At 40.3% G+C, this 15,860-nt stretch overlaps 1 protein-coding gene across 3 annotated transcripts in view; it reads right to left on the bottom strand.

Moving 5' to 3' along the window:
* AGMO (alkylglycerol monooxygenase) overlaps positions 1-15,860 on the bottom strand; it is a 342,244-nt gene that overhangs the window by 123,732 nt on the left and 202,652 nt on the right. For all 3 annotated transcript variants that reach the window (XM_029071245.2, XM_029071247.2, XM_029071246.2), the window contains one exon: positions 6,909-6,991. In XM_029071245.2, the coding sequence (XP_028927078.1) occupies positions 6,909-6,991 (83 nt within the window). The remainder of the gene's footprint in view (positions 1-6,908; positions 6,992-15,860) is intronic.

Genomic DNA, 15,860 nt, shown 5'->3' with positions numbered 1-15,860 from the left:
GTGCAAAGCACTGTACTAAGCACTGGGAAAGATATAGGATAATCAGGAGGGACATAATGCCTGCCCCATATGGGGCTCACAATCTAACTAGCAGATTGTAAAATTTAATCCCTCTTTTACCACTGAGGAAACTGAGGCACAGATAATGGGAGTGATTTGCCCAAGGTCACAAAAAAGACATGTTTCAGAGTAAGGATTAGAATCTAGAAACTCTGACTGCAAGGTCTGTGGTCTTTCAACTAGGTCACACTGCTTCCCTAATACACAGGCAACAATTTCTATATTTGTGCACATTGTTACTTTACACTAAAATATAAAAACACTCACACATTGAAGCGGGTATGCAGATATTTCACAGCAGAGCAAACAGATGTGGAAATATGGAATGGGAAAAAAAATATATACAAACAAGTATGGTGGCCCACAAATGTTCTCTTTTAACATAGTTCCAGCATAAAGTGGATAGCTGATACGAGGACTAGATTTAGATTGAGTGTGTTCACATAGTCATATTGACTGAAGAGCACCAACGGAAGTAAAGGCATGAAACCTATTTTGGGGGCCTTTCCTCTCTGGGACTTAAATTTCCCAGAATTACCTGTTAATTGGAACCTTCTGGAAGGAGGTAGATTGGATCAATAGGAACTGAGGGAGAGCTCAGCCACTCAGTAAGATAGGCTGAAATGAGAGAATTTTGGGGAAGAGGGGCCTGCCAGAGCTCTTCTTCCTTTACTCATCTGGTGTTTGAGTTTAGATGAATGGTAAGTACTTGAACTTGGAGCCATATCAGGCTTCAGAAAGTTTGTTTAATTACTAGATTGTTATTAATTGAATTGGGCCATGTGTGCTCTCTCTTAATTAAAAAAATCTCTGTCTCTATAATTTATGCTGGTGAAGTGGAAATGCCTGGAATGAAGTATTCATTGGTCATGATAGATCTGGCTTCACACAACATCCCCTTGGCTAAACTGTTATCCAGTGAAGTGAGACATGAAAATAAGATGTCCAACACAACCTCTGAAATTATTTGGAGGAGAAGGAAATGAGAGATGGAAAATGAGGTACTTGGATACAGTTCTTGTAAGATTGTCAGAGGGGAATGGAATAAGAAAGATGAATGTAAAATTCCACAGCTTTGAGGGTGGAAAAATCTGAGTGGAGATGTATTTTTTTTTTAACTTTAGTATATAAAATAGGTAAAAGGAGAAAAAAACAGGAAGGTGTGTAATTGTGCTGACACTGCTTTGACATTTTGAAGGCTCAGATCAAAACATTAACGGTAGAGTGTTAGACAAAACATTTAAATATGTAGCAAGGATAACATTGTCAATTCTCCTCTATCCATTGGTAGGTAGTTTAAAGCCTGGTTGGTGGCAAGATCTGCCTTTAACAGTATGAGGATGGATTGTGTTGTGGTGAAGAAAGTGACCTTGGTTTTATGATTTAAATGTTTGGCCTGTCCTTCAGTGTCAAGCACAAAAGTGATTAGTGGATAGTGTATTTCTTCTGGGTAATTAGTCATGGAAAACAGAGATCTGACCTAGTGTTACTGATGAATGTAATATACTTTCCACCACCCGTGGCTCATCGGTGACTCTTCTCAGCATCCTTGGTAGCGTTACCCTTTTTATTTCTTATTTTGGTGCATTTCTTGGCTAAGAATGTATCTTGAAAAAAGCAGCATTTGTCATGAGATCATAAGCTACATAACCCAAGACTAGAAAGAAGCTACTAAAATTTGAAAACACCTTGTCTTTGTGCTTAATCTCTGCTTTTGGTAAATGACAGTGAGGCTTGAAAGCACACCTGTTTTAGACCCATAACATCTAAAGAGCAGGAATCATATCTAAGGATCTTGGCAGTGTGGCCTAATGGAAAGAGTGCAGGGTTGGGAATCAGGGGGCCTGGGTTCTAATCCCAGCTCTATTACTTGTCTGCTGTGTGACCTAGGGCAAGTCACTGAACCTCTCAATACCTCAGTTCACTAATCTCAAAAATGGGGCTTCAATACCAATTCTTCCTCCTATATAGATGGTGAACCACGTGGAATCTGATCATCTTGCATCTATCTCAGTGCATAATACAGTGCTTGGCACATAGAAAAAAATTAACAAATACCATTATTATTACTATCATTACATGCCTACAGGATTTTTGACAAGAATTGTCATGATGGGGCTAATTATTAAATGGAACTTTAAGTGACCTAACTATATAAATCCTATCAATTCCTCCTCTATTATTATTGGATTATTCCAAGTCTTCAAGAGAATAAAACTCTATTACTGTTCCAATTTTCTCACCATAAACCCATTCATTAATTAGGATTTTTAAATTATTTTCAATATGGCAGATTGTAGAACCCAGAGTAACTGTGAAGCAATGGGTTTTGAGGGTCTTCAGAGAACTGTCTTTGAATACCACCAATTATCATCAATATAGCACATATTGAAAAATGTCAGCAGCGTGGCTCAGTGGAAAGAGCCCGGGCTTGGGAGTCAGAGGTCATGGGTTTGAATCCCAGCTCTGCCACTTAGCTGTGTGACTGTGGGCAAGTCACTTAACTTCTCTGTGCCTCAGTGACCTCATCTGTAAAATGGGGATTAAATGTGAGCCTCATGTGGGACAACCTGATTACCCTGTGTCTACCCCAGCTCTTAGAACAGTGCTCTGCACTCAGTAAGCACTTAACTAATACCAACTTTTTAAAATAAAAATATTTCATATATTAACATTAAAGTTGCAATTAAAGTACTTGAATGCAAAGTAGTGAGCTTAACAGGTGAACAGGTGAAATACAAAGCATTTTTGAAGGAATTTTTTAAAAAATATGTACTATAATTTTTGAAACCATGATTTCAAAACACTAGAAAATATTTTCACGTAACCCAAATGAATCTACTGATTAGTTCTCCTTAAAATCTAGTCTATTTCTGTCAATTCTGTTCCTACATCAAATGTGACATTTCTTTATGGGATGATAATTATCTAAAAATTTTTCAGGAAGTTCGCTTTCAAGGCTTTGTGTGTTTTGGCAAGTTGTTATTTTAAAAGAGTTGGATTTAAATGCCTACGTGTGAACAACCACCTCGAAGAGAATGATTGCAGCTTGGTCCCCAGGGTTAGGTTAACACACCCACCACAATCTCAAGTAATGACTCAGTGAAATATTGTACTTAAATCCCCAAAGATACTGGAGGCCCCATAAACATGCTCAAATGAAACAAGCATCCATTTAATCCATTTAATGTTGCCGAGGGCAACATGCAGCAATTAACACTGATCGGTATCAATGAAAGGGTTCTGAATCTTGAAGGAAGGAGATTTTGAAAATCACATCTCCAAGACCCCATCTCCCTGGAGATTGTATGAGCCTTATAAGATGGGATCATACCTATAAAATATAATATACTATCCCAAGAACTGAGTATAGATATGCTAATTCTTTTCTAATTTTCCCAGGCTATCTACTCATGGTTTTTGAGTGCTCACTATATGTTGAACACTGTTCTAAGCACTGGGGTACACAGAAGTCAGAAACAATCCCTGACCTACATGGGGCTTACAGTCTCAGTAGAAGGGAGGACAGGGATTGAATCCCCAAGGCAAGTGGCAGAGCGGAATTACAACCCAGTTTTCTTGCCCTTCAAGACATGTTCTCTACATCACCTTGCTTCTGGTCCAACAATAGTAGGTGGATGAGAAGAAATTAACTGCGTATCATTCATGTATTGTGAATGAGCCTTCCAACAAGAAACACCTGGTTTTCTTCCCAAGTTTTATTTCTAGCCTCCTAACACCTGATTTACCATTTTGGAAGGCCCTTCTGACTTCGAGACATCATTCTGCTGGCTGTTTGGAACATTTAAGCTCCATATGACAAAAACTGAACTTATTTTCCCCCCTAAGTCTTTTCTTCTTAACTTTTTGCAATTCTTCCTGGCTCAGAAGATCACACGATTAGTTTTGTCTTTGACTCCTCTCTGATATTTACCTCCTGCATTCAGTTGGGATTTCAATCCTGCAACCTGTTCCCTAATATTACTTCACACATCCTTTCGGCAGCAATACTGGTACTCCCAACTCAAACTTCTGTCCTCTGCAGGTTATCCAACATTCTGCATATATCATCTCTTTCAAAGACTATTTTCAGCAGAAAAGGGATACATGAGCAAGAATGGAGCAACACCCCTTTACCTGTCCTGTTTTCTCCTCCCCTTCCCCTGACTCAAGAGAATTGGTTGAAAAGGAGCTGATCCAGATAGAACTTCACCAGCTTCATCCGAGGGAGACCACCTGTCCTGGGGCCAAAGATGCGTTAGCGTGATCCCCTCACCATGATGTAATGGATAAAGCACGGGCCTGCAAGCCAGAAGGTCATGGATTCTAATCCTGGCTCTGCCATTTGTCTGCTGTATGACCTTGAGCAAGTTACTTCACTTCACTGTGCCTCAGTTACCTCATCTGTAAAATGGGAATTGAGACAGTGAGCCCCACATGGTAACGCAACTGCGTCTGACCTGATTTGCTTGTAATAATAATGATGGAATTTAAGTGCCTACTATGTGCTAAGCACCATCTAAGTGTTGGGGTAGATTCAAGGTAATCAGGTTGACCTACGTGGGGCTCACAGTTTTAATCCCCATTTTACAAGTGAGGTAACTGAGGCACAGAGAAGTTAAGTGGCTTGCCCAAGGTCACAAGCATAAAACTGATGGAGCCGGGATTAGAATCCATGTCTTCTGACTCCCAAGTCCGAACTTTTTCCACTAAGCCATGCTGCTTCTCTTATATCCCTTCAGCACTTAGTACAGTGCCCAGCACATAGTAAGTGCTCAAAAAATAAAATATTATTATTATTATTATAAAAAACTGGAGAAGGAGAGGATTCCTCTCCAAGTGCTAATTCATTCATTCAATCTTATTTATTGAGCGCTTACTGTGTGCAGAGCACTGTACTAAGTGCTTGGAAAGTACAATTAGGCAACAGATAGAGAAAATCCCTACCCAACAATGGGCTCACAGTCTAGTCAAAGTGGACAAATGACTGAAAAGTCTTCAAATGCAGGTTGTATAAGGATGGCATACATCACATGGAGCACCCTCAAAATTCAATAGCCCTGGGCCCCCATTAGGGTTAACATGGCCCTGGCTAGGGGACTCTGAGCAGCAGTCAGTGGTGGCAGGGTCAGTCGAGTTATATAAAAAAGCATTTTTAAATGGTATTGGTTAAGCATTGTATTAAGGGCTTGGGTTAATACAGGCTAATCAAGTTAGAAACGATTCCTGTCCCACATGGGTCTCACAGTCTCAATTCCCATTTTACAGATGAGCGAACTGAGGGACAGAGAAGTAAAGTGACTTGCCTAAGGTCACACAGCAAACAAGTAGAGGAGCAGGGTTGAGAAGCCAGGTCCTTCTAAATCCCAGGACTATGCTCTAGCCACTAGGCCATTCTGCCCCCTTTTTCCTTCCTCCTCCTCCCTAACTTAGGGGCTTCCTTCCCCTGCTGTGTGACATTTCACTCCATCCATTACCTGAGGCTCTGGAACTCAGGGTCAGTGAAGCCTTTAAAACTTCCCCTCACTAATGTCTTCAGAGCCTCAGTGCTTGCCCTCCTACTGTGACTTAACATTTATTGAGCACCTACTGTGTGTTTTTCATCTCCCCCATTAGCAGAAGTGAAGAAACTTTATTCCCTTGTGAGCCCACAAGAAAAAAAAAAAAAAAGTCTTCAGAGCATTCTTTTACAGCCTTACAAATAGTCACTTGGTCAGAAAAATGGATGATTTATGCCCGGAGAAGCAAATGATGACTTTATTATCTACTAATAGAACTGCACTATTAAAAGAAAATGTGGACTGGTAAATTTTATGTACTCTACTTATTTGCAAACTGCATTTGAACCAGGATTATGATCCATTTACACATTTTGAAAATAAGGTGATAGAAACTTCATTATTCCAGAATGAAAATCTGAACCATGTTTTTCTAGGTGGGATAAATAGTTCTAAATTTTCATATTTAAATGCATTTTCCACTGGCTCATCACTATAGCTTTTTCTTTCCTCTAATGTACTTTGGACCACTCACATTCTTAAAAAAAAAATAAATAAAAATAAGGTGAACTTCCTTCTACCATTCTGAGATACTTTTTGGCATTTAAAAAAAAAAAAAAAAACCCAAAAACTTGTTTTAGTGTCACTTATGTACCTATCCACTCACAACCACTAATAGCATTTCTGTGTAAGTAAACTACACACTCTGTTTATGCACTTATTCATCCATATGTCTAGCATTCTATTCCTCATCTTTATTCAAACATATTTATCAAGTGCTTACTGTGTACAAAGCACCCTACTAAGTACTTCACTTAGTTTAAGTTCTTTGTGGGAAAGGAATGTGTCTATTGCTATATTATACTCTCCCAAGTGTTTAGTTACAGTATTCTGCAAACAGTAAGCACTCAGTATATTGTTAGTCAGATTGACTCACTGACTGACCTGAAATTCTTTTTGTGTCTGTCTCCACTGATAAATTTTAAACTCTTTGAGTATATAGTTCATGTCTTCCAACTCTACTGTATTCACACAAGTCTACAGTTTCTTTATAGAATAAATTCTCCATAAATACTACTGTTTTTTTTTTTAAGAAAGGTTAGACTCTGAGCGCCTTGAGAGACAAGGACTTTGTCTAACCTAATTAACTTGTATCTACCCTAGTGCTTAGAACAGTGCTTTGATACACAGTATGTGCTTAACTAATACTGTAAAAATAAAAACATATTTAGATACACCAAATCCTTAGCAGATTACATCTTAAGAAAATGTAGCTATTTGAAGCTGTGGTTGATGATTTGCTGTAAGAATAATTATGATCTTTAGAGAGAGAAAAACTGAAGGTCTTGCCTTTTTTCGATAAGGAATCCAATGGAAGTTATCGTCAGGATGATGTAGCAAATCCTCAGGAGAAGAGTTATCTGTGTTAATGTCTGTAAAACAAACACAAAAATCAATTTGAAGTCACTGTTTTCAGGAATACTGGCCTTTAAATTTGCCATGGAGAAGCCTGAAGTCTCATTCAATTTCATAATCACTGTCCACAAATTTGGCTCCCCTATTGCTGCCGATCCCTTCCCCACATGCTATTTCTGACCTAGAATTCTTCCTCCCTTCATTTTTATGACAAAGCACCACACCTCCTGCCATTCAAAGCTTTGTTAAAATTGTATCTACTCTGAGAGGCCGTCTTGTCTAAGCCCCCATTTCCCCTACTCCCATTTCCTTCGACATTACTATGCACTTGTTTCTGTACCCTTATCGCTCTTGATATTCACCCCTTCCCTAGTCCCACAACACTCATGTACAACTCCATAATTTACTATGTCTGTCTCACAGTTTTAATCTCTGTTTTACAGATGAGGTAAGTGAGACACAGAGAATCTTAAGTGACTTGCATAATACCACCCAACAATAAAGTTGCTGAGCTGGAATGAGAACACAGGTTCTCAGATGATCGGGCCTGTGGTCTTTCCACGAGGCCATGCTGCTCCTCATAAGCAATCCCTCTTCATTCCGTTCACTTCCAATTTGCTCCATGCTTAGATAAGTCTTCGATTTAAAGTATCTTTGTCCTAAAATGCAGCCACAGAACTATCGCAAATTAACCTTTGGTCTTCCTCATGGGAGGCAGATGCGGAAAGGATAGGAAGGTTGTGTTGCTTTTTTCAAAAAAGAATCACTGTATTTTTTGTTTTCTTTTCCCTTCCACAGAGTACCTTATAAACCTTAAAAGGGATGGCTCAGAACCACAGTTTCAACTTATCAGCCAGGCTCATTATTCATTCATTCATTCAATAGTATTTATTGAGCACTTACTGTGTGCAGAGCACTGTATTAAACGCTTGGAATGTACAGTTCGGCAACAGAGACAATCCCTGCCCAATGACGGGCTCATAGACTAATCGGGGGAGATGGACAAAAACAAGACAACATAATCATGACAAATAGAATGAAGGGGATGTGCACATCATTAACAAAATGAATAGGGTAATAAAAATATATACAAATGAGCACAGTGCTGAGGGGAGGGGAAGGGAGAGGTAGAGGAGCAGAGGGAAAGGGGGCTTAGCTGATGGGAGGTGAAGGGGGGAAGGTGGAGGGAGCAGAGGGAAAAGGGGAAGCTCAGTCTGGGAAGGCCTCTTGGAGGAAGTGAGCTCTAAATTATTCAACTTTGCTTTACTGAAATGGCAGAAAAATCAAGAATTCAGATGTCTATCCTTCCATTATATATTAGAAGCCTTACAAAATATCATCTCCTGATTTCATGATTCTTAAAGTCTCTGCCAAGAAAAACAGATGGACCTCTTTTTCATCCCTGTCCATAAAGTGCTTCCTGGGTCATAGAATGCAGAGGTAGCAAGGGGGTTAGGGCATTGCAAAGTAGCCGTGAAGTATTTTGAACACGCAGAACTCCTTAACTAAGCATATTGAGCATCTATTGTGGGCAGAGCACTATGATAAGACATTTGTCACTAGAGAATCAGTGTGGCTTAGTGTAAAAAGCCCGGGCTTGGGAGTTGGTGGCTGTGGGTTCTAATCCCGGCTCCACAACTTGTCAGCTCTGTGACTTTGGGCAAGTCACTTAACTTCGCTGGGCCTCAGTTACCTCATCAGGAAAATGGGGATTAAGACTCTTAGCCCCACATGGGAAAATGTGATTAGCTTGTATTTACTCCAGCACTTAGAACATTGCTTGGTACCTAGTAAGCGCTTAACAAATGCCATCACTATTATTATTATGATCACCAAAATGACCACACACTGTAGCGACATTGTGCCGTGGTCAGAACACAAATAGGTGATGGCCTTGGTAACCACAATTTTTCATAACTTGGTCATATTTACTGAGTGCATACTACTACTAATAAAAATTAGTATGGTATTTCTTAAGCACTCATATGTGCCAGGCACCGTTCTATGTTCTGGGGTGGACTCAAACAAATCGGGTTGGACACAGTCCCTGTCCCACGTGGGGCTCACAATCTCAAACCCCATTTTACAGATGAGGAAACTGAGGCCCAGAGAAATGAAGTGACTTGCCTAAGGCCACACAGCAGACAAGGGGTGGACCGGGTTTAGAAGTTATGACCTTCTGGCTCCCAGGCCCGTCCTGCTGCTCTCATTATGTGCAGAGCACTGTATTAAGCACTTGGGAGCGTAAAATGCAACAGAATAAGCAGACTTGTTCCCTTTCTATAACAAGCTTACTGAGCCAATCCTCTTCTCAGAATGTCCTTGGTATTCCCTCAGTCAGAAACCTGCCCCAGTCACGACACTGACCCAACAGACATACCCTTATTTTCAGCAGTGGGACTAGAACCTAGGTCTCCTGATTCCTGTAATTGGATTCTTACCATGGACCAGACATCAGGGCTAGAAAGATTCATTCATTCATTCGATCGTATTTTTTGAGCTCTTCCTGTGTACATAGCACTGTACTAAGTGCTTGGGAGAATACAAAATAACAGTAAACAGATGCATTTCCTGCCCACAGTGAGCTTACATTCTAGTGGCTGAGACAGATAAATTAGAGATATGAATAAATATTATCACATTCTATGTAAGAGAAATTTAGAAATAATTCCATGTACTAATTGCATTCCATTCCTTTCATAACAATAATAATAATAATAATGGTATTTGTTAAGCACTTACTATGTGCAGAGCACTGTTCTAAGCGCTGGGGTAGATACAGAGTAATCAGGTTGTCCCACGTGAGGCTCACAGTTAATCCCCATTTTACAGATGAAGTAACTGAGGCACAGAGAAGTGAAGTGACTTGCCCACAGTCACGCAGCTGACAAGTGGCAGAGCCGGGATGGGATCTGGGAGATGGACACAACGGCCCTAGAACAATGAAGGAAATCAGGACTTCTCTGGATTTTCCCTCACACACACAAAAAAACTTTTTATGTCCTTATGACACCATTAGGATACATTTTATAACCTATACAACACAAAAAAAAAAAAATCTGTGGCTTCCAGGTCAGCAGAGAACCTCTATTATTTCTGAGTGAGCACACTGTGGGCAGACAATGTGTCTGTTATTTTGTCGTGTGGTACTCTCCCAATCGCTTAGTACAGTGCCCTGCACATAGTAAGTGCTCAGTAAATACAATTGATTGAATAACCTTATATTCAATCCAGGTTTTATTAGGGTGTCTTGGATGTATTCAGTAGTTAAAGAAAGCCAAGGTCTACAACTAAGCAGAAGGGAAAGCTAGGAGCAGGGGAAGTGTTGATAGCCATCTGGATCATTCCCACCAGAAGAAATTTTTTCCTCAGCTGTTGTTTTTCCCTTAAATTGTCATAATTATTGTCCACATATTCCTCTTTGTTTTGTCAGTAAATGAACTTAGTGACATTTTCCACGGAGTATCACAGGAGCAAGGATGTTCTGGCCTAGCAAGCTCGTTGTGGGCAAGAAATGTGTCTGTTTATTGTTATACTGTACTCTCCCAAGAGCTTAGTATGGTGCTCTGCACACAGTGAATACTCAGTAGACATGATTGAATGAATCTAAAGAAGAGCCATATTTCATATTACACTGCTTTCCCTTTTCAGTTAAATGCACTTGGAAACCCTTTGCTTGATTTCTCTCACGTTTCTTCTGAACTTTTTCACCTCACCTGTGCTGTTTACGGAGTGATTCAGTCAATCAGTAGTATTTGAGTGCTTACTGTGTGCAGAATACTGTACTAAACACATGAGAAAGTACAACAGAGTTTCCTATCCACCACGAGTTTCCAGTCTGATTTTTAACAAAGTACACATTTGAAAGATGCCAGAAGATCATTTTCAGGATACCATCATTCTTCTGAGTTATTGATGTGCTTGTTTTTTCCTGGAAATCAGTGCACAGTCATAAAATAAATCCTCATCTTAATTTACATTCCCTTAGATGCTTTGCATCAGTAGTCAAAAAACATTTTTCAGACATATATGGAAAGATAAAACCACAGAAAGGGGGCCTAGTATACCCTGCATTAGTGTGCGTGACAGGGTTTTTTTTGTGTGGGTTGGTGTGCCTTGTGTGTGTGTGTGTGTGTGTGATTTTAGTTACATGATCTGTCAGTTTAGTTCTAACACTAACCTATGCCAATTTCTGCTTTGGGCAAGAACACTCGTACATATAAAAAAGGCACAATTGAAATATGGTGATATGGAAACTGTAGCGGTTAAATAGTGCATAAGTAGGGTTTTGCGATAGATGGGGATCAAGTGAAGCAGAGGGGACTAGTGGAAAGATCACTGGCCTGGGACTCGGAGGATTTAGATTCTAATCTATGAGAAGCAGCGTGGCTCAGTGGAAAGAGAACGGGCTTTGGAGTCATAGGTCATGGGTTCGAATCCCAGCTCTGCCACTTGTCAGCTGTGTGACTGTGGGCAAGTCACTTAACTTCTCTGTGCCTCAGTTACCTCATCTGTAAAATGGGGATTAAGACTGTGAGCCCCACGTGGGACAACCTGATTCCCCTGTGTCTACCCCAGCGCTTAGAACAGTGCTCTGCACATAGTAAGCGCTTAACAAATACCAACACTATTAATCCTAGAACTGCCATCTGCCTGCTGTTTGACCCTGGGCAAGTCCCTTAACGTCTCTGGGCCTCAGTTAAATCATCTGTAAATTGGGTATTAATACTGTGAGCCTCACTGGGACATGGGCAGTGTCCCACCTTATTAGTATATACCTTTCCCAGCCTTTAGTAGAGTGTTTGGCATATAGTATGCACTTAACAAATGCCATTAAAAAAAAGAATGCAACTTCTGAGGATTTCAAAATGGTCAAAGTGGATTCCATGTTTATCCAAAATGTCATCTCTGTCTTGGTAACTGAAAAAAGGCATTAAAGTAATCTGCATTAAGGCTTCTCTGCAGTAGCTCCACCACAGTGCTTTGTAACAATAAGAACCTTTTTGAAAAATACTCAATGCTGTACTGTGTGCCTTAATTATTTAACAAGTTCCCTTTACAGTGCTAACTCTGTGAGGCATTCTAGGGTGGGCCTTATTTTTATTTCAAACATGTACTCACAATACTACCCCATGAAGGGAACCCTGTCAGCCCAGCCTTCAATTTCCCAAGCACTCGTTGTACCAAGATCAACAGAAAAGTCAGTGGGTTATATCACTAAACTAAACACTATATACTGAAATGTATGCATAGAGAGTTGCAGCAAGAGAGGAATGTCCCTTTTACACCTTTGTGTTAGAGTTTGCATCCTTTTTGTAGACTCCAAAAGTTATATATACGGAACGCACGCCCATATAAAATAAATGAGTATTTATGTACCACAGTATATATATAAACAGAAAAGGCTGCAGGACCACAGCGGGAATCCCAATTACAAGTCAGCCACAACATTTCCAATGTGGTTATTGGCTGCAGTCAAACAGGAAAAAAATATTGCTGTTGGATTTTAATGCCTTTGTATGGTTTTTAAATGCCCCAGAATCTAAAAAGACACCGTGGAATTTTACAAAGAGACCACACTTTTTCACAGTCATTTAGTGACTCTAGTGTGTTTTGACTGAGGGGAAAATATCTTTGAAGAAGGAGAAAATGCATCTTTGAAAGTGATTTTTGTTGGGCACAAGTTTTCCACTCTACCTTCACATTTCAAAAGGATTTCACCCTTCCCTATTTCTTTGTCAGGGTAGTTTCCTGCTTCGGGACAGGCTTTTTTATGGTGGAGACTGACAAAATCATAATAATGATAATGCTTGTTCAGCACTTACCATGTACCAAGCACTGTTCTAAGTTCTGGAATAGGTAGGAGTTAATCAACACAATCAACCAAATATGATTTGTGGTCCACACTCCTTGACTACAAAGCACCCACAAGATGCTCTGTCAATCAGAGGCCAACTTTCTGGGTCCCGTTTAGAAAAGAATCAAGCCGGGATTGGCACTAACATCCTGAATTTCCATTTCAGCTTGTATGTGTTTTATTTGAAGGGCTTTCATTTAGACCATCTGGGTGAACTTAATAAAGCGTTAATATGGGCAACCTTTGCCAGAACCCTCTGATTCCAGAGATCTGTTGAATTTTCCATGCTTTGAAAATCAGGACCATTTGTCTTTGGCCTGGATCTCTTTGCAACGATCGAACTGCTAATGCAGGCCCATTTCTAGCCTGCGAGCTCATTGTTGGGTAGGGATTTTGTCTCTTTGTTTTTGAATTGTACTTCCCGAGCACTTAGTATGGTGCTCTGCACACAGTAATCACTCAGCAAATACAATTGAATGAATTTTGACAGGCTATCTTGAGAGCACAAATTAGCCTAAAGCTCTTGGTCAATAGGACAATCAAAGTAGGACCACTAGATTATTATAAATCCTCAGGCCAAAGGTAGAATGACTATAACCATTTGAGGCAGCCAGTGTCTAATATTAATGATGATGATGATAATAATAGATATTTGTTCAGCAGGCACCATATGCCAAGCTCTGTTCCAAGTATTCGGGTGGATACCGGTTTATGAGGCTGGACACAGTCCTCATCCCACATGGGGTTCACAGTCTAAGTAGGAAGGAGAAAAGGTATCGAACCACATTTTACAGTTGAGAACAAGGAGGCAAGGAGAAGTTGTGTCTCCGAGGTCACATAGCAGATAAGTTCCAGAGCAGGAATTAGAACTCAGAATTTGTGCGCCCCAGGCCCATGTTCTTTCTATTAGGCCAGGGCTTATGAGGAGCAAGCCTCTTTGAGATGCCACTTACCTAAAAAGAATGGGGCTAAAGATCTCTTCTCATTAAGCCATACTCTTGGGAGTTAAGATCTTCTCTACCAAGCATTGAAGAAGGCTGGTAAATCTGGTATTTCTGGTGGCCAATATGCACCTGCTGCCATTACAATTATCTTAATCAGATTACTCTCTTAACAGTATATTGAAAATACTGAAAATAATTGTTCTAACAGGACTCTATATATAAGGAGAACATCTAACCTGTGAAATGTCCAAATACTCATATATAATAATGATGGCATTTATCAAGACTTACTATTTATTGAGAACTTACTATTCATTAAGCACTTATTAAGGGAAGCAATGTTGCCTAGTAGGAAGAGTTTAGGTCTGCAAGCTACAAGGATGCGGGTTTTAATCCCAATTCTGTCACAGCAATAAAGATAGACAATCTCTGCCCACCACGACCTCAAAGTCTGGGGGAGGGGGCAGAGACATCAGTAAAAGTAAACAGACATCAGTATGAATAAATAAAATGATGGATATATACAAAAGTGCTGGGGTAGGGGAGGGGAGAGAAAAGAGAGCAAGTCAGGGTGACGCAGAAGGGAGTGGGAGCTGAGAAAAAGTCGGGATTAGTCCGGGAGCACGTGCTCTGTGGAGGTCACTGGGCTAAGCAGTAGTGGAGGGATGGGGTGGGGGACCGGGCAGTGTGAGAATGGATATAATAGTGCTTTGGAAAAATGAAAGTGCTCTACAGATTACAAGTATTATTCAGCTAAACAGTGTTGCTTTTACCAAATCCTCCCAAATTTAGTTGGTTTTATACTGTATGCTTGGTCAGAAACCTCCCTCTAGACTTTAAACTCGTGGTGAGCAGGGAATGTGTCTATTATTCATATTGTACTTTCCCAAGCACTTAGTACAGGGCTCTGCACACAGTAAGCACTCAATAAATATGATTGAATAAATGAATGAAAGTTGTGGTAGTTACTGTTCCAGGAAAGCATCGAGGTCTACGATGTACAGGCTGTAATCATACAAAACCCCATGCTAAAAAAAAAATTGATGTTGTTGAACACTGGCTATGCACACAACCATTTCTTCCAACACTGAATTGTATTGTGTTTATTGTTATGGCTCTCATTCATTATAATTAATCATTATCACAGTTACTAAGCACTTACTAGGTCCTCAGTCCTAGGCTAGGTATACAGGATTAAGAGCTTGTTTTGTTTGTTTTATGGACTTAAGTACTCAGTGTGCTAAGTACTACTAAATGCTGGGGTAGATACAATATAATTTAGGGTGGACACAGTCCTTATCCTATGTTGGGCTCACACAGTCTGTCAGAGGAAGGAGGATTAACTCCCTATTTTACAGAAGAGGAACAGAGAGGTTAAGTGACTTGCCCGTATTTTTGTTGTCAGAAGAACATTCTCTAACAGCATCTAGAAGCAGCTTTGTCTCACGGAAAGAGCACGGGCCTGGGAGTCAGAGTACCTAGGTTCTAATCTCGACTCCACCACTTACTTGCTGTGTGAGCTCGGCATGTCACAGCTTGAATTCCCTCATCTGAAAAATGGGTATTAAATATTTGTTCTTCCCCCCATGAGCTTCAAGGGGGACCTGATAATCTTGTATCTATCCCAGTGTTTAGTAAAGTGCTTGGCACAGAGTCATTCCTGAACAAATACAAGTATCATTGTTGATTATTAACCAAAATGTTACTGGCCCCATCTGCACCAGTGTTCTGAGGAATCCCTTCTTGCCATGTTTGCTGTTCCAGATTTTAGTCCTGCGGAACAACTTTCTGAAGCAACCCTAGTCCCAGGACTCAAGGTCTGGGTGCTAGAATTTGGGCTTCTGGGAACTGATTGGCAGCTCATTCTCCCTTCTGTGAGCATCCATAATAACTATTCGGATCCTTAATGAGAAAACATTTTGGTGTGTATGATACAGATGAAGAAGCTGGTAAAGTGAGAGATGAGCATGATCACTGGATTTGCTCAGATTGACGTTTTACAAGTGGGCCAGCGGGATCCTTCAAAATATCAGATGGCAAAAGTTGGAAGCGGCCCTAGTGGCTGGGAAAAATATGTGGCAAATT

The sequence above is a fragment of the Ornithorhynchus anatinus genome, chromosome 8 (assembly GCF_004115215.2).
Source record: "Ornithorhynchus anatinus isolate Pmale09 chromosome 8, mOrnAna1.pri.v4, whole genome shotgun sequence".
NCBI lineage: Eukaryota > Metazoa > Chordata > Mammalia > Monotremata > Ornithorhynchidae > Ornithorhynchus > Ornithorhynchus anatinus.
This window is presented reverse-complemented; position numbering and strand designations above follow the sequence as displayed.